This window comes from Glycine soja, chromosome 13 (genome assembly GCF_004193775.1).
Source record: "Glycine soja cultivar W05 chromosome 13, ASM419377v2, whole genome shotgun sequence".
NCBI classification, from domain to species: Eukaryota; Viridiplantae; Streptophyta; class Magnoliopsida; order Fabales; family Fabaceae; genus Glycine; species Glycine soja.
In genome coordinates, this window is record NC_041014.1 from 28,630,786 (window position 1) to 28,651,321 (window position 20,536).

Consider the following 20,536-nt stretch of genomic DNA (forward strand, 5'->3'; position numbering starts at 1 on the left):
TTTTGTCATGAAATTCACGAAAAGCATTCAAATATAAAATTATTAACTCTGTTGAAAATTGAAATTCTGTGAATTTCATAAAGAAAAAAAATATTACGTACAGTATTATATATTAAAATTTAGCATCACAATAAAAACACGTAAAGTAAAGTAGTCGTTTTGAATTATTGGTTACAAGTTTCATCTTTTAGTATTTTTCTCAACGCTACCGACAGCATAAACAGGTTGTTTTTCAGAAATCGTTATTTGACACTATAAAGAAAAACTTATCTAGTTTAGGAATATTCTGGCTTGGCCAGAAACTAACCATTGTGGTTTAAAAAAAATAAAATAAAATAACGATAATACACTATGACTTATTTCCTAGTATCTTTCCCTAATTTAATTTCCTTTAACAATCACAATACCATAGAAAGAAGAAAGAGTTAAGGAAGAAAATGAAATATCAACCCGTAAAACAAAAACCAAATTAAGCCGACGAGGGAAAGCTAAACTGCCATTAGTGGGCGAAATCGCAAAAGCCGTACCCACCGACGCTTTCACCAAACAAGGCCTAAGGTTCCTTGACAGACGGAAAAGGGAATCGAATTAATTATAATAATAATAATAATTAGAAAAAAAAAAGGTAAAGAAAAGCGTGCATAGCTATAGAATGTAGGATAAATAATTTATTGGATAAATAATTTATTGGTTCAGTTTAGTTATTTATCATTTAAAAAATTTAATATGATATTTTATCTTATTTTTGTATTCTCTTTTATCTTTAAAAAAATATTTTAGATATTTATCTTTTTTTTTAATTATTCAAATAAAATTGATATGATTAATCATTTAAGAATAAATTTTTTAATTAAAAATAAAATACAGGAAAAGGAAAACTAATTGAATCAAAATTTTATTTTTAAATGATTAATGATGTTAATTTTAAATAAACTGAATCATCAAATTAAATAAAAAAATTAAGATAAAAATTAAATTAAAAAATAAATAATCAATTCAACTTTTTAAAAGATAAATTATCAAATTAAAAAAAAGATAAATAACAAAATAAATAATTTATTCTGGAATGTATAGTTGGCGCGTATATAAAGAAGGACGATGACGAGCGGTGACCAACGCCATCGTAACACCTCACGACTGGAGACCGTTGGGTTGTTCTTCGAGACCCTCTCTGACTCGCCTGGTTGACTCGCTCGAGTTTAGGGGTTTCTGATTCGCCCGCGGACGGATCTCAATTTTGTCTCAGGTGAATTCTGCTCTCTTCATCTTTGGATTTTTATTTTTTTATGTGAGCTTTCTGCATGGAATTGAGTTGAGGTGAATGAGTTATCAGACAATGTAATTTGCGTATGTTATGATTCTGAATTGATCGTTTCTGTTTGAATTCGTGTTTACTCTGTCTTGTTTTGTTGTTTCTTCACAAGGTGTCTGTGTGATTGTATTGTGCTTTAGTCTCATTTTGTGTTGAATTTATATGAAAACAATTGTGTATGTATCAGATCTGGTGCTGTTATTAATGCTTCATTTATGTACTTTTCTTCTATATTTTTGTGTTTTATTTTGGTTTTATATGCTATGTAATTTGATTTCTATTTTCATGGATTTGGTGCCTTTTCCCGCTTTGCTTCAACTCAAGCTTTCGTGATGTATTGTATGAAAATTATTAAAAATATAAATACTACTGAACTTTCTGATGCCATGATGAGAAAAGAGTAAATTGTATAGGATTCTCATATGCAATGCAAAATTGGGCTGGCCTTATTGAACTTGGGTCCAATGGATCTAGGAGATCCATACAGTACAAGTTACTTGTGAAAGTTTGCTTCAGCTAGATAGAGAGACCAACAAGAAAGCTTCTGCTAGATAAATAATTCCCTCCTGTATTTTCTCCAAGATGTGCTCTTTTTGAGAAATTTATTCCTGAAAATAATACAAAGAAGGAGCTTTTTATCCATGTTGACGTCATGAAACTCAATTCTATTTGCTCTAATGCTGTACTCAATCTTTTGCTTGATGTATATATATAATTATGCATAGGAGGCAAATAAGTGTAAGAGGAAGCTGAAAAGAACTAATTTTGACAATATAAGTATACAAGAATAGTCAACATTGATTTTCCTTAAATCCAATATCAACCATCTATATATGGTTATATGGTGAGGATTAACTACTTTATGAGAGTACGCTCAATGTTGTACACCATTTCGTGCATTTTCTTTAAGCTCAATTCTTTGACAGAGCAGGCAAAAGATGACTGTTTGTAATTAATAATATATCACTGTTTCGCATATCTGTATGTGTAGAATATTTGTTTCTCTAATGCTTAATCAATGCAATGCACTTTATTCTGAAGGCTTCTTAAGTGAAGATCTTTTTATCCAAAAGTTATTCAGGAAATCTTATTTATTTGAAAGAAGGAAACAGCCTCATTATGAAATTATCAGCAGAATGCAAATGTTTACAATGTACCGGGATTCTGGTTTATACATAGCACCGCTTATGGATAAACCTTTTGCTGGGATTGAACCATTTTTGTCGTTCTCATTAAAAGCTAGCGACATTGTATAGCTGGATTTTGTCTTTGTTTTCATATCTGGCTAAATCGTACGCGTCATTTTACTTTCCTTTGTAGATCTATGATTCTTGTAATGACACATAATTTGATCTTGTTGTTGCTTCTTTTTGAATTTGGACGAGTGTAAAGTTATCATCAGGGTCTTACGTCTTAAGCTTCTTTGACAGACCGTTCTTTCTCATTTCAGTTACCATCTTTAGCTGCATTCGTGTCACACTCCTTTGAACACCCGTCACCTCAGGTGCAAATTCTTTGCCAGTTGTTTAATTTTTACAAATGTCAGTGAAGAGTTCGGTGCAAGTTCTTTCCTGGCATGCATGTTTATAATAGAGCAGAGTGAAATTTATTTCTCATATTTGAGTCTGTGTTCTGTTACTCCTTGATCTGGTTCTAAAGTCATAATTTACAGGAAAAGCAAAGGGCATCATATCACCATGAAGGCACTAATTCTTGTTGGAGGGTTTGGAACAAGGTTGAGGCCATTGACACTCAGTGTTCCCAAGCCTCTTGTTGATTTTGCTAACAAGCCCATGATTCTTCATCAGGTAAGGCATTTTTTATGTCTCTTTTCTTGAAGTCTTACATGTGTAAATTAGAGATGAGCTTTGTTTTTTGATGAATTGGTGGAAGTTTTTAGGGAAATGCTACACAGCCATAATTTTTTTTGCTAGAATTTTCTACTTTTTTTGTATTTGTTCTCCTCGCCATCCTATTGCTGTCTGTGTAAGCCCAGGTACATATGTGTGTGCCTTATATATATATATATTTGTCTTAAATATTTCTTAGTATACCACCCTGCAGATTTATCTTTTAATTATACTTGATTTACAGATAGAGGCTCTCAAGGCCATTGGCGTCAATGAAGTGGTGCTAGCTATCAATTACCAACCAGAGGTAAGGATTTCATATCCCCTCACCATGCTATGGTGTTTTTTTTTTATTTACACTAGATTAATGTAAATAAAGTTTCTTTATTTGACTTATGCAAAATTTCCTCTTGCAGGTCATGTTGAATTTCTTGAAAGAGTTTGAGACAAAGCTTGGTATCAAAATCACTTGTTCTCAAGAAACTGAACCGCTAGGTACTGCAGGCCCCTTGGCTCTTGCGAGGGATAAGCTAATAAGTGACTCTGGAGAGCCATTTTTTGTTCTCAACAGTGATGTTATCAGTGAGTATCCACTTAAAGAAATGATTCAATTCCACAAAACACACGGAGGAGAGGCTACCATAATGGTGACAAAGGTAACAAAATTGAAACGATATAAATATATATATATATATATATATATATATAGTTCATATTATATATATTATAAATGGTACAGATTAGAGCTTTCAATAAATTTTTTTCCATTTATTTACATAGGTCGATGAGCCATCAAAATATGGTGTGGTTGTGATGGAGGAGACTACCGGGCAGGTTGAGAGATTTGTAGAGAAACCAAAGTTGTTTGTTGGCAACAAAATCAATGCTGGAATCTACCTATTGAACCCCTCAGTTTTGGATCGAATTGAACTGAGGCCCACTTCTATCGAGAAAGAGGTGTTTCCAAAGATTGCAGCAGATAAAAAGCTATATGCAATGGTCCTGCCAGGATTCTGGATGGACATTGGACAACCAAAGGACTATATTTCTGGCCTGACACTTTACCTGGACTCGCTGAGGAAAAAGTCTCCTTCTAAACTGGCCAGTGGTCCTCACTTTGTGGGGAATGTCATTGTGCATGAAACTGCCACTATTGGTGAGGGATGTCTCATTGGACCTGATGTTGCCATTGGTCCTGGCTGTGTTGTTGACTCAGGTGTCAGGCTTTCACGCTGCACAGTTATGCGAGGAGTTCGGATTAAAAAGCATACTTGCATATCCAACAGTATCATTGGGTGGCATTCCACTGTTGGGCAATGGGCCCGTGTGGAGAATATGACTATCCTTGGAGAAGATGTTCATGTTTGTGATGAAGTTTACAGCAATGGTGGCGTAGTTTTGCCTCACAAGGAGATCAAGTCAAACATTCTGAAGCCAGAGATAGTCATGTGAGGCTACTGTCTTAAATTCATAGCATGTGATTAGGAAGTTGTAAGTTTTTGTGTCTGAAATGTTTGTTTGTTTCTTTTTTTTTTTTTTCCCGCATCCCAATCCGTTTTTCTTTGTTACATATTTTACAAGTTGTGTAATATTCAGTGTTATTTATCTATCTTTTTAAGCCAAGATTTCTCTGTAATTATTTGAGATAAATTCCGCTAAGAACCAGATAATGGTGGACCTCTGTCATGAAACGAAAAAACTTGGAAACTTTTTCCTAGTCCTAGGTATATTTCCATATTACGGACCCCAATGGGTGTGCATTTTATGTGTTCTGTACTTTGTATTATGTGTCTGGACCATGGAGACCCAATTTGGATCTTATTTTCAAGCCTTTCTTGAGTCAAAATTCTAATCTTACATTTACAATCCAAAAGTCTACATAAATCAAACTTGTCAAAATTCTAATCTTACATTCACAATTACAATGATGATAAATGTGTTAATTTTTATTTTTTTTTTAAAAATGATCCACTTTGATTAAATGACGATATAAAATTATTTTATATTATTAATACATAAACATTAAATTTAACTTTAAAATGATTAAAGATATGATCTTAATTTTATAGCACATAATCATAATAATGATGTAAGTAATTTCAAACTTATATAACTTTTCACATATATAATTGATGTGAATGGAGAAAAAAAAACATGATAAAACATTTATTTTTTCTTTTTAAGTTTATTTTTTTATGTGAAAAATATAAATTCAAAAAGAATATAAAAATAATAAATATGAATACATACTACCGGTTCTTTTTATAAGAAACAAATGAGTTTATTGTTTTCGTTCTAATTAAAAGAAACATGAACACACTTTTAAAATGCATTACTTGTTAATGTTTTTTTATACTCTTAATTTATTGTAAAAGATACACATTTAGTCTTCAAGAAAGTGGATGTATTTATTGACATGTTAATCATTCTGGAACATTCATTGATGGAAAAATATCATAAATTATGTGTTGTCATTAAATATTAGTATTTTCTATCAATTTTTTGAAATAAAATTTAAATTTATAATATTGTTAACTTGCCTACATTCAATAGGTATTTGTTTCTTATCTAAATTTATAATATTATATAATTATTAAATTTGACCCTTTATTTAATTTATTCTTGATATAACATTAATATGTAGTAATTTTTAAATGCATTTATTATCTAAAATTAAAATTTGTTTCGAATTTATTAAAATAATGTAATTTTTATTGAATAGATATAGTTATTAATTATTTTAAAAGAATATTTTTAATGATTTTAAATATATTAATTTGAATTATGTGATATTATTGAAAATTTGAATGGACTAACATAGCATCATAAATTGAATACTCTCATTTAGTACCATTTAAATTGTATTACATTATTGTTATAATTGTTGTTAAAAGAAGTGAGAGCACTAAGTAATACTATTTTAAACTAATTATACTATCTCTTATTTTAACAATTTTTTCTATTTCGATCCATTTAATAATAATAATAATAATAATAATAATAATAATAATAAATCAAGATATTGAATCATAGTTATCATTCATAAAAAAATATGTAAAAGATTAAATTTTAAAAATTAATAATCTTCCATTAATGTTATATCACATTGAAAAATATAATACGTGAAGTTAAAGTTTTGATTTAACATCTCAAAAATATTGATGTAAATGTCACATAATTGAATTAATTTAACAACTAACAACTATGAAGTTAAAATTTTGATCCAACAATTATCAAAAGTTCAAGTGAATTTACTTATACATACTATATTCTAAACTAGTGTGTTGCACGGATTTGTACTATATTCTAAACTAGTATGTTGCACCGATTTGTTTAGATGATATATTTTGATATTTGTATTTAGTATATTTTTTTAAATAAATATACATAAATAGAATTATCAAATTTTAAATATATAGTAATATATTGTTTTTCAGAAAAGTTATTATTATTATAACATATATAACAATATTTAAAATTTGAATAAAATTAAATTAAAAAATTGAGTATATTAATATATATACATAATAACTTATTATTTAATTTTATCCTTAGTTATTAATTTGAAAGAAAATTGTATCATAAAAAAAATATTATTACTTAATATTCAAATTTCAAAATTAATATTTAATTATTAAAATTATATATATATATATATATATATATATAAAAGTAACATTAATGTCAACAACTTAATTTTTCATTAAATACAATTAGAAGCATTAAATTCAGTTCAATTGAACATCTATTATAAAATTAAATAATCAATATAACAATTAGAAAAACTTTAAGTGAACTTTTTTTTTTATAATATACATGAGAAATGTCATTAACTCAAAATTTTTTTACACCACTGTATTAATCCTTTGTGTTTTAAAATTTAATATTAATACTATTTATTTATAAATGATTAAAATTCTAACGTTGGGGAGAAAATCAATTCCCTTGTATAACGTTGGGGAGAATATTATTTAATATTCTTTCCCATTGGGCTTTTGGGAATGTAATGGAGTGTTGGAAGAACAATTGGAGGTTAAAGGTTGTGAAAAAAAAAATTAAATATATATTTTTTGATGTAATTTAGTGTTTTTTTTGTCTTTATAATTTTTTTAGTCTTTGTAAAATATATTTATTTTATTTTTTGTTTTTAAGATGCTTTAGATGACAATTTGAATAATAAAAAAAATGTTTTGAACAGTAAAAAAATATTATCTAAAGTGGTTTAAGACATAAAACAAAATAAACACATTTTACAAAAATTAAAATGAAAAGAGTTATAAAAAATAAAATAAAAAATACTAAAAAAACAGTAACAAAAAATATATTTAAGCAAAAAAATAAAATAATTTGGACTGAATTGATTTAGAACCCAATTGAATTGGATTGATTTAGAGTCTAACAAATTTATTCAAATTGAACCCAAAACAGTTTGGTGCACTTGAGAACTAATTTGCTTTCTATTACCTTCACACACTTATAATATAACAAACTGTTCTATACAGGTTATCTCATAGAAAAGGTAAAGAATAGAAAAAAAATATATAAAAATGGAAAAGTTATAAAAACTAAAAATATTATTGAGAAAATAGTTTAGACTGTTACCAGCTAATATCCTTTTAAATATAGTTTAAAAATCAGGTTGGATTGGTTTAACCGAAATTCAGTGGCATAATTAGGTCAATTTGGTTATTAGATAGACCATGCATCTTGGATGACTCGGTCAAATTCGGTCGATTTGGAGTAAACCCAGTGATCCGAATCAATTTTTAAAACCCGTTTCACGTAAAAAAAAAACTAAAAAGACACTCCAAAAATACCCAAAACTTGTGTTATTGAATTATTATTTATGAACTTATATTATCAACTTATTAAATTTTTTAATATATATCAAGTCAAACCGACTTAATTATTAGCCTACAAATTGGACCACTAACTTACTATCTTAACCGACTTCATAACTTTAATAGTTTTGAAATGCATCTTTTCATCTAACTTCTATAATTGTTTTGTCCCCAATACTAATATCAGCAACATTTTTTTTTTCAAACGGATCGTACCCAAAAAGACTCTCATTTTTATCAATATTAACTTGATTGCATGCACGTGATATGTTTCCCCTTGCCTTCATCATCCGAACTCTGTACCTCACAGCAAGCATATATAGGGCTGTTTGTTTAATTAGTTTATCTTGTAAAAAAGTTTTTTTATTAATAAAATAAGTATTTTCTTTTATATTTTTAATGTGTTTACTTAAACTATTTTTTTAATTAAAAAAGTAACCGTTTTTTAAGAAACAAATCTTATTTGATTTAAAAAATCAATTTTTAAAAAACACTTTTATAAAAATAATTTTTCAAATTTAAACAAATTGACCCATTATACTAGTAAATAGCAAATTTGTTCGTCCTTGTCAAAATAAAAAAGCAAATTTGTTCGCCTTAATGTTTGCTACTTCTATTTCTGCTGGTAAATAATTTTGGCGTGAGTCATGACGATGTAATATTACTAAAAAATTGATTTTGATATATTCAAAATTGCAAAATAACTTCCAATTTGTCAGAGGAAGCCACAAGGTTTTGCATGAGCTTGTTTGCTAATTTTTATAGATCATATAAATTATATAAAAGCTAAACCTTGGAAAATGTTTATATTTTATATTAAAATGGTCTTATTTTAAACAAGAGGAAACAAAATTATGGAGCTAATATCAGAGGAACTATACTTATATTATTGCTAGCTGCTAAATTGCAATTAGTTAGTAATTGGTGCTTAGATACAAACTTTGCATTTGTACCGCAATTTCTTCTGATTTCATGACTAACATATGACTGTCAATTACTTGAAGAAATTGAAAGATTCTACGCCAGTGTTTTACATGTAGGGAAAAATAGTATCTACAAGGTTACCCTAACATGTGGTCTGAGTCAGAAATAATGGCTTTTCTCGTAAAGAAAATTTAGAGATTTGAGGATGATGACTTTCCTTCTTCCCTTGTTTTGATTATAATATGTATCTTAACTTCTCTATATATTTTCATTATAATATGTATCTTAACTTCTATATAAAGATAGCTACTGGATAAAGCTCAAAGCTGCCTAAGCAGATGTCTCTGCTGTTATGCTTAAAAAATGTACATCATCAATCTAATTTAATAAGCCTAAACACATGGTTAAAGACGACCTACATATATATCCACTTTAGAGATTGAAGACAGACATCCACTTTATCCAGATGAAACATGTGCTTCAGCTTAATTCTAAGAGCAGATCACGAGTTTTCTCTTATGTGATTGGCTATTATGTGCATGCTGCAGGCTGAAATAGCAAAGCATCAGTCACTTTGGAAAAGTGCTTTTCCAAGAATCATGTGAAATTAAGAAAAAGAATTAGGTTAACTTTTTTCTTTGTTTTTATAACAAAAAGGTGTAGAATGGAGAAACATCCCCGAACTATTTGGATAGAGCGAGAATGACATGTTAGAGTTATCAGTAGAGATTCACTTAAAAAATTATTGTATATGCTCCAATTGTAACTATCTACGCAATTAATCTCTAAGTGTAAAGGAATCTCTCCTGAGAAGAGATTGATTTCCCACCAAGAGAAAAATTAACGTTAAGCGATTCATACTCACTCTAAAGAAGGTAGGAGTTCCTAACAAATTCTTAATCGCTCGTGTTAAAGTTAATTAGTGGGACTAAGTTAACTATTGCCAAGAAACTTCAATTAATTAATCATTTTGCAGCAAAGTATTTAATTTCTTGATTTGTATTGGGCACAATTTAATTAGTCTCAACTTTATGGCTATTAGAAATGTTACCAAGATTAAAGGTTACGACTTTCCAGTTACCACTAGCTACCCAATTGTTTGGTAAACGGATCGAGATATGTATCTGATATAGCTGCAAAGCCAATTTCGTTGTAAGATGGTTTTCTTTACTGTTTTCTTTTGAAATTCCTAGTTTTCAGCGTCCCTTCTATATATTTACAATGATGATGATCTTTCTAATGGGTAATAAGAAGGCTTTTTCATTTTTCTTTAATTGTTTCTATCTTACTTTTTCTTTTTAATTATCTCATACAAATACTATAACATGAAGCTAGTAAAATTCAAAGATTCTTTTCCAAAAACTGAAAAATATTAATAAAGCTACATCTGAGCATTGAGAATCGTTATTTCTCTGTTTTGTTTCCATCATTTCCTTGGAAGCAATATATTCGGAAGTCGAAACGTTACAAGTATGCGACTACAACAACTTGGACAATACCATCACACATATTTTTTAGCCGTCCAAATTTAAGAATAATTTTCAATCGGCCAACAAAAAGTTACTACAGTTGGTAAAAATCATACATCTCATTAAAAGCATGAGTCTAACATGGTTATTTATGTGAGAATTTTATTGGTAAGTATTTAATTTGTAAACATTGTATGAGTCTTGATTGAGACTTGTCCTACCCTAATAAATCCTTAGATTCAACTCATCATTTTTCTAATAAAATGATAAATATAATTTTATTTATTTTAAAAGAAAAATAAATATAAATTTTCCTTTAAAAAAATAAATATGATTTTCGGTCACCCCCTACAAAGACATTTCCATTCGAACGTTTTCGAGCGTTTGTTTCAAGCTTTTATTAATTTATTATTGAGAATCTTGCAAAAAATGATTCTGATATTTGGTTTAAGTTTTAAAAGATTATTCGTTCTATGAATTAATTATTCTAAGGTAAGTTCCATTTTTATTCCTACGAGAAAATGAGTTGTATTTGCTATTTCCACGCCGTTGTTATTATTCCTCTTGTGCAAGAGTATGAAAATTCCGGTTTTTGACGTTCACCATTAGCTTCTTATTATTTACAAAATCAGTATGTGCAATGTTTCCCTTGGGTAACTTTCACTCGTTAGTTCAATATCTTTCTCTGTTTTGAGTAATTAACTTTAGTTAATGATATTATAAGTGATAACCACTACCGCTTTCTATTTCATATGTTATGGTTGGTCCCAAAAACTAAAAGAAAAAGCTACCCTATCATGAGCTCATTTACAAAACAGCATTACAATAACAACCAAATCTACACCTTCCATTTGTCATTTTATTATCTACGACTACGAATCTACGATCCCCGTTATTTATTTAATTTATTTTTTATTTTTATAATTTGTTAACGAACGCAGGATTGTCTTTCCTTCCAATAAATGATATATACCTAATTAAGTGCACGTAGATTCCCTTTGTATGTGGACTCATGAGCACGATGAAGAAACTTTTTGCTTGTTGCTTGCCATGTCAAATAGAAGATATACAGAAGGGTTTGTTTTGATATATAAGGAATAATAGGATAACGATTTGTATTCGTAGCTTAGGAATGGAATTTTGAAAAAGATAAAGAGAGGGAAGTTGTCAAAACGCTATTGCTATTTACTGTATATAGATATTAATGCCCAATATTCCAAATTTGTTCTTTAAGCAACTACTATTAATTTACAAAACTATTGCTTTATGGTGAATACTTCATATGAGTACTTTCTTTCCCCCAAATTAGTAATTCTCAATCCATATTGACTTATTTATATATTAATAGTGTTGAGTGTTGTTGACTATGTTATACGGATATCAAATTACAACTTTAATTTTTAGGATTAAATTTGTATTTATTCTTTGAATCTTTTTAGATTCTTTAACTAATATTTGATCCGTAAAATTTTTAATTAAGATAGTATATGATATAATTGATAGATAACTTATTTTTTTAAACATATGATTATGAGTTTAATTTTTGATTCGTGCTTATTGAAAAAATATGTTGGGAGAAGTCAATCTCCTAAAGAGATTTCGGTACCACTAAAAATATCATCGTTAAATGATGATGTGACTTTATTTTTATTATTATGTATTATGTTTGTTGGTGGTTAATTTTTTGGTGGTTCAAACCACTAAAAAATGTTTCATACATAATATTTTTTATAAGTAAAAAAATATTTTATGACATTTTTAAAATGTTATAAATTGCTTTTGAAGATTCCTCTACAAACCATGAGTGATGGAAACTGTTCAAACCAAGAGCCCTCCTTAGAGATTTTGTCTTTTCATTAGTCTTAACTAATTTATGGGGATTTGTTAGTTAGTAAGAGGGGATTGATCATCAAGATTGGTATATGTCATTTTAAGATTCGTATTTTGTTCGACAAACATGTTTGCCTTGGAGGTAGCTTTCCATGGTTGGCCTCTTGGGATGGTCCACAACTTCTCAAGTGTTAACAATTAAGCCTCATAGTGCAAACACTTGTATCATGTGTTGACCTTCCAGAGACGATTCACAATCTCTCAAGTTCTAAGACTTATGGATGCAAGCATTTGTATTGTTGGGTAACGTTCCAAAGGTCAACCTTGTGGGATGGCTACAACCCTTCAAGTGTTAAACCTTACGGGCAAGCACATTTGTATCATGTTGACCTTGTAAGATCATTTTATACAATTATGCCTTGCAAACACAAGACTTGTACCTTGTGTTGACTTTCTAGAGGGATGTTCCAACTTGCGGGTGATATGAACTTAAAATTTCATCCATCTTAAACATAAAATTATTATCTAGTTAAACTGATACAAAAATTCATGTGATAAAATTTAATTATGAGATTAATGGTTATGGGTGTAAAATAATTTTACCTTGTTATCCAATCACAAATCTCCATTAATATGATTTTAAAGTAATTATTATAAAAAATAATAAATTTATCATAAATAATAAGTGTTGATTACTATGTAAATTATTTGCATAACTTATTTTGTCTTTAATTATAAGTAATTAGTATTACTTCTAAGTATATTAAAATCCCATCAACTCTAATTTGACTAAAATTACATACACTTCCTCAAAGTATGTTAGTATGTGAAAGTTGATTGGTGATGGGCGATTAGTCGAATATGATGGAATTATTCTCCAATCTACATAGCTAGGAGCTAGCTCATAAAATGACCCTACAAATAGTTGACCATTTGGGGAGAAGAATGAAACTGTTTGAACTCACTCTGTCTCTGTCATCTTACCCGCCAAATTGGTTCCAACAAGAAAGCCATAAAGAGAAAACTTTCATGCACTATGTCTTCAACTCCATGCGTGCAAACACAACCCCCTTTTTTCTTTTGTGTTATTCTCTCTCTCTATAGATATATTCCAGTTTGATTCTCAACAATCCACCGTTACTTAATATTCTCCCATTCTTCAAGAACATATCTTTCTGCAATTGTCTACTTTCTCTTCATTGCTTTCGAAGCCAAGAATCTCTCTCTGCCACTTCCTCATAGATTCTTATCCCTCCTTTTCAACCACTATTAACGATCTCTAATGAAACTTGTTTTTCATCTGCTTCTCTCTCTCTGTCTCTATCATTTTCATTTTTCGTGCTTCCTTTTGCCTCTTCCACCTCTAACGTAACCAGAAAATCTATACATAACCTATGGCTCCTACCTCAGATATCAATCATCTTTCTCATCCTTGTATATACGGTATTTTCTCTTTCTTCTTCTCCTTCTTCCTTCTGTTAAAAACACACACACACACACAAAAGCTAGAGCATCATGTGCCTAACACTTGCCATCATCACGTGGAAGACAAAATAGATTTTGCAAAGTTCAGATTAACCGCGTGAAACTTTTTTGAACTTCTTAGTCCTTTTTTCTTTGGTTGTTGCTAATTTCACTAAATGGGTATGGATGGTTGTTCTCAAAATTTCTCATTTTACTTTGCATACGATCCTAGATTATGTAAAGTATGCAATAAGACGTAGGCAATGTTTGGATATAGCTAAAATTCAGTTTAGATAGAATTCTTATTAATTAGCTCATGGAGAAGTTAAATCAAAGAGCTTCTATAAATCAGTTTATGTATAAGCTAGCTCGATTCATTTCACTTTCTTATATTCTTCTCCTATGGAGAAATTTATCCAAATAAAGTCACAACCAAGTTGGTAAGCCAAATTTGATTTATACAATGAGTTCGCAGTTGCGGTTCTAAATTCTAATTGAACGTTTTTTTTTTGCGATTTTGGTGGGAAGCAGGGGACTTTGTTTCTTCATACACAGAGAGAAAGTCTGGTTTTATGAAATGGTTTGGTAAGATTTTCAACATTGGATCCAGTAGAGGAAGGGGTGGTGGTCGTCATCTGCAGCAGCCTGTTGAGGAAAACATGGTTTGGCCTGCTCCTGCTAGATCCTTGGTAAACAGAAGCATTCACGTTCTGTTCTGTTCCATTCATAACACTCTGCTATTCAAGGATATATATATATATATATATATATATATATATATATAATTATTGTTACTTGTTTTTCCTGTCACTCATAAGTATGGTTATTGTTTTGCTAAAAAAAAGGAGAATAGTTAGTTCACCGGAATACGCTACTTCTAGGCTAAATCAAGATGATTTAATTGTCATCATTCATAACTCAATTGAGTATCTGATAGGTCAGCTTCTTAAATTGATCTTAGTATATCAAGAGATTAGTCCTCGGCTTCTAGTTAAGGGACTTTTCACCCAAAAAATTAAAAACACAATTGAGTAAAATCTCATTTTAGTCCTTGAAATTGTATGCGTTCGTCAAATTTAAAAAATTCTCAATTTACTCCTGACTTGTAAAACCACATTCTTTCCTTTTTGGTGTAAAACAATAATGTGGAAAATGAAGTGGAAAGGAATTAAACGTTTGACTTTTTGCAAAGTCAGGAATCAAAGTGAGAATTTTGTAAAGTCAGGACCTACGATGTTCTACCTTTACAATTTTAAGGACCAAAATGGGGGTTTACTCTAACTCAATTATAAGTGCTAGAAAGTTGACTTCTTTTGTCTTGTTTGGTTGATTTGACATCCTCTCATTACTAGGGGTTACAGCTTAAAGCAAATAGTGAATTTTTCCCACACTTTTTCCTTCCAAAGATTTGGTTAAGCAATGTTGACTTGTATCTTAATTGTGCACTACAACATGAGCTGTTCTGCATCATGTAGTGATGAGTAATGCAGCATATGTTCATAACTGGATATGCAATGATCTTTTTGGTTCTTTTAATCAACATATGTTCGTAACTGTTACTGTGGAAGAAGTATTGAATGACATTCCTGATGTCATTAGGATGACCGTGCTAGATCTCGGAAGGAGGAAGAGGATCTAGATCACGCAATTGCACTTTCTTTAGGCGAAAATTTTAAGAGACCAACTGGTAAGTGCTAAATTTTCAAAAATGTAACTTCTCTCTAGCTATTGTGATTTAATTAAACTTTTGGTGTTTTTTGATCGTCAAGGATATAGATGGCGAACAGGAACTGATGAAGATTATGCAAAGGCTCTTCAGGATCGCAGGTTCTCATCTGCACATCCTCCATATGCCCCTGTACCTTTTTATCCCCGGGGATATGGGTAAATTTTTTTCTCTCCTGAACATTATAAGTCATAAATGTAGGTCATACATCAAGTATTTCCAATTTGATGAATAGCATTATAGTTGAAATTTTTAATTGGCTTCTGTTACTCAAAATCACATAAAGATTTTCTAGCATTGTGTATATATGTATGTCATTGTGTTGTTACATAAATTAGAACAAAATTATAAAATACGTTTGATTTCTATGTTGACTTCAGCATACATGTGTAATTAGTTTTGATTTCATTGTTGTGATGATGCTAATACATTATTTGTGATGGTCCTGCTCAATCATTTCTTATTGAAAACTGGTAATGTGCAGTGTGCCATCGCATAACAGAACATGTGGAGGGTGCAACCAAGAGATACTCTATGGCAATTGTTTAGGAGTTGGCCATAGTTATTTTCATCCAGACTGCTTTCGGTGTCACTCTTGTCGTTACCCCATTACTGAGCGTGAGGTAGTTTGATTCTCTTGAGATTAAGAGGAATCTGATATCATCTATTTTACATATGCACTCATACATATATTATACTTCTCTCCAATATTTTCCTTTTCCCACAACAAATTCATGTTATTAACTCTTTCAAATCCAAGCTTGCAAAGTATTGATCTTAACTTTTAACACTTTCCTTTTATCTGCCTCTTACTTCCTTTTTTCCTGTTGATCCAAGTTTTCTTTGTCAGGGAAGCATCCATATCACAAGTCCTGTTTTAAGGAATTGACACACCCTAAATGTGAAGTTTGCCATCAATATGTAAGATTAGTCTGCCACTGTCTTTGCTTATTCACATTGTTCTGCTTTTGTTACTTTTAGTTTTCTTCAATAAGGTCATTAAATTTCAGTGAATTTCATATACCTTATAGTTATAAGTGACAGTTACACTAGTTAGTTTATAATGACGGTATGACATTTCAAATAATTATAAATTACAGTCATCATTAATATCACTATACCCTATTCATTTATGAATAAATAAAAGATTGTGGAAATTCTGTTTTATATCTATTTTTTTACATTAATTAATCAGATGACATGATATAAGTGATTTCCATTGATAATTTTGTTTATTTATCAGAAGACTTCTCCTATGTGTCTACTACTATTGGTTTGTAATCTTTTTACAGTAGATGAAAATCAAGATTAACACTTGTGATTGTCTTTCACTTTCAGATACCAATAAATGCTGCTGGTTTGATTGAATATAGATGCCACCCCTATTGGAACCAAAAGTATTGCCCATCTCATGAATATGATAATACAGCTCGGTGCTGTAGTTGTGAAAGATTAGAGGTATTAACATGATATAATTATTAATTTTTCACACCAGGGAAATAATATTTTGCTATATGTTCCTCCATTTTCTGATCTTTTATTTTCTTTTTAAATTATCTTCTCCTTGAAGTCGCGGGGTGAAAGATACTATAGATTGGAAGATGGAAGGATTTTGTGTTTTGAGTGCATGGAATCTGCTATAACAGACACTGGTGAATGTCAACCCCTTTATCATTCCATCAGAGACTATTATGAAGGAATGAACATGAAAATTGATCAACAAGTACCAATGCTTCTCGTTGGGAGAGAAGCACTTAATGAAGCCATTGTTGGGGAGAAGAATGTAATGAAACCAACCACTCTTTCATTTTCCTTCAGTCATAGAATTAATTCAATTCCTCTTACTCTTCATTGGCTTTTGCCAGGGCTTCCATCACTTACCAGAAACAAGGGGCTTATGCCTTTCAGAAGAGCAAACTGTCACAAGTGTAAGTTATTTAATTTTTTTTCTTGTTTTATGAAGCCTTCATGAACCAAGTTATAAATTATCTGTCAGGTATTTCCACTAATTTATGATCTTCTGTTGTTTCAGGTATATAGATGGCCAAGAATTGGAGGCCATCGATTAATAAGCATGAGATCTCAAGCTCAAAGGCTGCCTAGAAAATGTGAAGTTACAGCTATTCTTGTTCTCTATGGTCTTCCAAGGTAAGTAACATTTAAATACAATTGAATTCATATAAATATAACAAGTAGGCTTGTGATAATGTTGATCCAAACTTTATGCTACATTTAAGTAACATTTAAATACAATTGAATTCACATAAAGTAACATTGTCTATCAATGGCCAAACCCAATGATAGACAATGCTACTTTATGCTTGTGATAATGTTGATCCAAACTTTATAATAAATTTTTTGTTATTTTTTTACTGGATGCAGGTTACTCACAGGTGCTATACTTGCACATGAGTTGATGCATGCTTGGTTACGCCTCAAAGGTTATATAATAATGTTGATCTTATCTTGGTATTCAACTTCTGAGTATCACATGATTTTTTTATTTTTTAATCTCACTTTGCCTTGAACCAATTAAGCAGGTTACCAAAACCTTAGTCTTGAAGTAGAGGAAGGTATTTGTCAAGTTCTTTCTTACATGTGGCTTGATGCAGAAGTCATGTCATGTGCTAGAACCACGCCCTCAACATCATCATCAGCTTCTTCCTCCTCTTACTCTAACTCATCAAAGAAAGGTGTGAAATCTCTTGTTGAAAATAAATTGGGTGAGTTTTTCATGAACCAGATTGCCAATGATTCTTCCCCAGCTTATGGTGGTGGATTCAGAGCAGCCAATCAAGCTGTGAATAAATATGGTTTACGTTGCACTTTGGAGCATATTCGTTTGACTGGTAATTTCCCACTGTAATAAGGACAAGTTGTCATAGGAGTTTGGAGTCTAGTGTTTGATGTTGGATTGGTACAAATATGAGAGACAAGGTTGGACTGCTATTTCCTCCTGTTATTTCATTCCCCAGGGGGAATGTGGTGTTCCTATATATGTATGGATGTCCATGTCCAATAGTTGAATAATATTATGCATGCCTTGTTTTAATTTATGAGATGGAATTATTTATGATGCCCCTTGCAAGCAGCAATAAGCCAATAATTACATTAGTAGGAATGGAAACTCAACATGTTAAATTTTAACATCATTTTTTTATTTCATTTTTATATGCATTTTAGATAAGAAAATAAAAAATTCCAATATATATTTTCTGATGCATACTTTAGTTTCCAACATACTTATTCACAATTTGGTGCCGTGTGAAGGTGGCGTTGGGTGGTGGCATTTGGGTGCGGCGATGGTGTTGGGCGGAGGTTTTGGGGAGAGACAATTAAGGCTTTTGCTTGGAAGATGAAGGATAAAATGGGGGATATTTGCCATTTTGGTAGTGCACCAAATAAAAATGGGGTGTATAAAACAATTGCCCATAGGTTCCTTTTTTCTTCTTGTTAGTTAGGGCACTTTTTGCATGGAGTTAGGCATCCTGTATCCTCCTATTATGTTTGAAATTATTTTATTACCCTTAATGAATTAGCATCACCTTCCCCAACCCACTCGTGAAGGCTTCTCCCTTCCTCCTTCGTCTCGAAACCGTGCATCCTCGTTCTTGTGCTCCTTTGTCATTGAAGGTTAGCTTCTTCCTTTCTAGTGTGGTTGAGGTTGGTTTCTGGTGGGGTTGGGGTTGGGTTCTGGTGAAGGTGAGTTTCGGTGAGGGTGGGTTTCGGGGTGGATGAGGTCACATTCCATAATGACCTTTCCATAAGCAAAAAACCCTACTAAAATGAGTTTTCCATAAGCAAAAAAATCTTATGGAATGACCTTTCTGAAAGCTAAAAAAACTTCCAAAATGGTTGTTCTAGAAGTACTTTAGCTTAAGACTATTCCGGAAGCAAATTTGTAAATCCAAAACATCCTTTCTAGAAGTGTATTTTATATATTCTGGAAAACGGGTTCCAGAAATCAGTATCGGGCTTACGAAAAGCCCATTTTGAAAGCTACAACTACAATCTGAAGTAGCATTTCCAAAAGTGTATTTTGCATCTTTTGGAAAGGTCATTTTGGAAAGTACGATTTTGGTTTATGGAAGGACCATTCCAGAAGAAAAAATTGCAATCCAGAATAGCCTTTTTGGAAGTACATTTTGTACCTTTTGGAATGATTGTTCCAGATAACACTATTTTTGTTTACGAAAAAGGTTTTCATAAGATTTTCCTTCTGGAATAACCATTTCGAAAGAAAATTTATTCCCTTATAGAAAGCCTATTCTGGAAACAGGTCCACAATGAGAATGTAAATACATTAAAAGGTACATGCAAAGTGGAGAGTTGGAGAATGAGAAGGACTTCTACGACGTCAAGTTGGACTTGCTTTGTACCTCCGATGGCTGTGGGAAGAAGAGTTGGAGAAGAAGAGAAAAACAAAAAAAAGGGTCTAGACTTGCATTGTGGGAAGAAGAGGAGAACTGGAAGAAGCTGGGACTGCGGAGAAAGAAGAGGAAGAAAGGAAATCGAGGAAGAAGATAAAAGGGGTATGTTAGGGTTTCTAAAAAAATGGGAGGTGCAGGATACATTTAGGGAGGTGCAGTATTCAATTGTGCAGGATACATTTTGTAGATCCCTAGCTATTTACTATCCACACCCCCATTCACGTTTTGAATTCAGATCTCTCAGCCATAAACAACCACTGTTGTCCCTAGCAGCCATGCAACGCTGAGTGTAAAGGTCCACCAGTTGAAGAAAGACATCTTCTTTCTTTCTTCAAAGTGGTCATCATCAAATTGATCTGCTCCAAAGCTTTCTAAGCACGGTTTGAATCCTCCAGTTCCCAAGGCGATACTGTAGATAGCAAGGAAGAAACCACTTCATGGACTTTCCTTGGTCGATGACATATCTCATTATTGTTGCATGGTTTTAGACTTGGGATGAATTGAGACATGGTCAACATGCTTAATCCCAGGCTTGACACAACAAGAAATACGACTTATTTTCCATGCATGACAACAATGTATTATTTTCGATTCCAATGAAAAATATAAATTAATTTTATTAATCTTATTAAAAAATAAACATTTTTTAAATATGTCCTTTATATTAAAACTTGATATCAACAATGTGGT

General features: G+C 31.0%; 2 protein-coding genes across 4 annotated transcripts; both read left to right on the plus strand.

The window, feature by feature from the left end:
• Positions 1-1,096: 1,096 nt before the first annotated feature.
• On the plus strand, positions 1,097-4,934 carry LOC114382432 (mannose-1-phosphate guanylyltransferase 1-like). Of its 3 annotated transcripts, none has more exons than XM_028341837.1 (6): positions 1,097-1,246; positions 2,743-2,816; positions 2,985-3,120; positions 3,407-3,469; positions 3,579-3,818; positions 3,943-4,934. In XM_028341837.1, the coding sequence occupies exons 3-6, from the start codon at positions 3,010-3,012 to the stop codon at positions 4,612-4,614; spliced, it is 1,086 nt and encodes a 361-aa protein (XP_028197638.1). In that variant the 5' UTR covers positions 1,097-1,246; positions 2,743-2,816; positions 2,985-3,009; the 3' UTR covers positions 4,615-4,934. The 3 variants fall into 3 exon arrangements, with proteins under 3 accessions (XP_028197638.1, XP_028197637.1, XP_028197639.1); XM_028341836.1 differs by having other exon boundaries at positions 2,763-2,816; XM_028341838.1 differs by lacking the exon at positions 2,743-2,816.
• An 8,364-nt stretch (positions 4,935-13,298) lies between these two features.
• Positions 13,299-18,490, plus strand: LOC114381359 (protein DA1-related 2-like). The gene is made up of 12 exons (XM_028340597.1): positions 13,299-13,669; positions 14,222-14,379; positions 15,290-15,377; positions 15,460-15,574; positions 15,901-16,039; positions 16,254-16,337; positions 16,755-16,874; positions 16,987-17,199; positions 17,282-17,344; positions 17,449-17,564; positions 17,799-17,857; positions 17,957-18,490. Exons 1-12 carry the CDS (start codon positions 13,621-13,623, stop codon positions 18,280-18,282), a joined length of 1,530 nt encoding a protein of 509 aa, XP_028196398.1. The 5' UTR covers positions 13,299-13,620; the 3' UTR covers positions 18,283-18,490.
• Positions 18,491-20,536: the final 2,046 nt, after the last annotated feature.

Coding starts and splice junctions, on each gene's coding strand:
- LOC114382432 (XM_028341837.1), top strand. CDS start 3,010: ATGAAGGCACTAATTCTTGTTGGAGGGTTTGGAACAAGGTTGAGGCCA. Junction 3,121..3,406: donor AGCCCATGATTCTTCATCAG/GTAAGGCATTTT, acceptor CTTGATTTACAG/ATAGAGGCTCTCAAGGCCAT. Junction 3,470..3,578: donor CTATCAATTACCAACCAGAG/GTAAGGATTTCA, acceptor TTCCTCTTGCAG/GTCATGTTGAATTTCTTGAA.
- LOC114381359 (XM_028340597.1), top strand. CDS start 13,621: ATGGCTCCTACCTCAGATATCAATCATCTTTCTCATCCTTGTATATAC. Junction 17,200..17,281: donor CCATTGTTGGGGAGAAGAAT/GTAATGAAACCA, acceptor GGCTTTTGCCAG/GGCTTCCATCACTTACCAGA. Junction 17,345..17,448: donor AAGAGCAAACTGTCACAAGT/GTAAGTTATTTA, acceptor CTGTTGTTTCAG/GTATATAGATGGCCAAGAAT.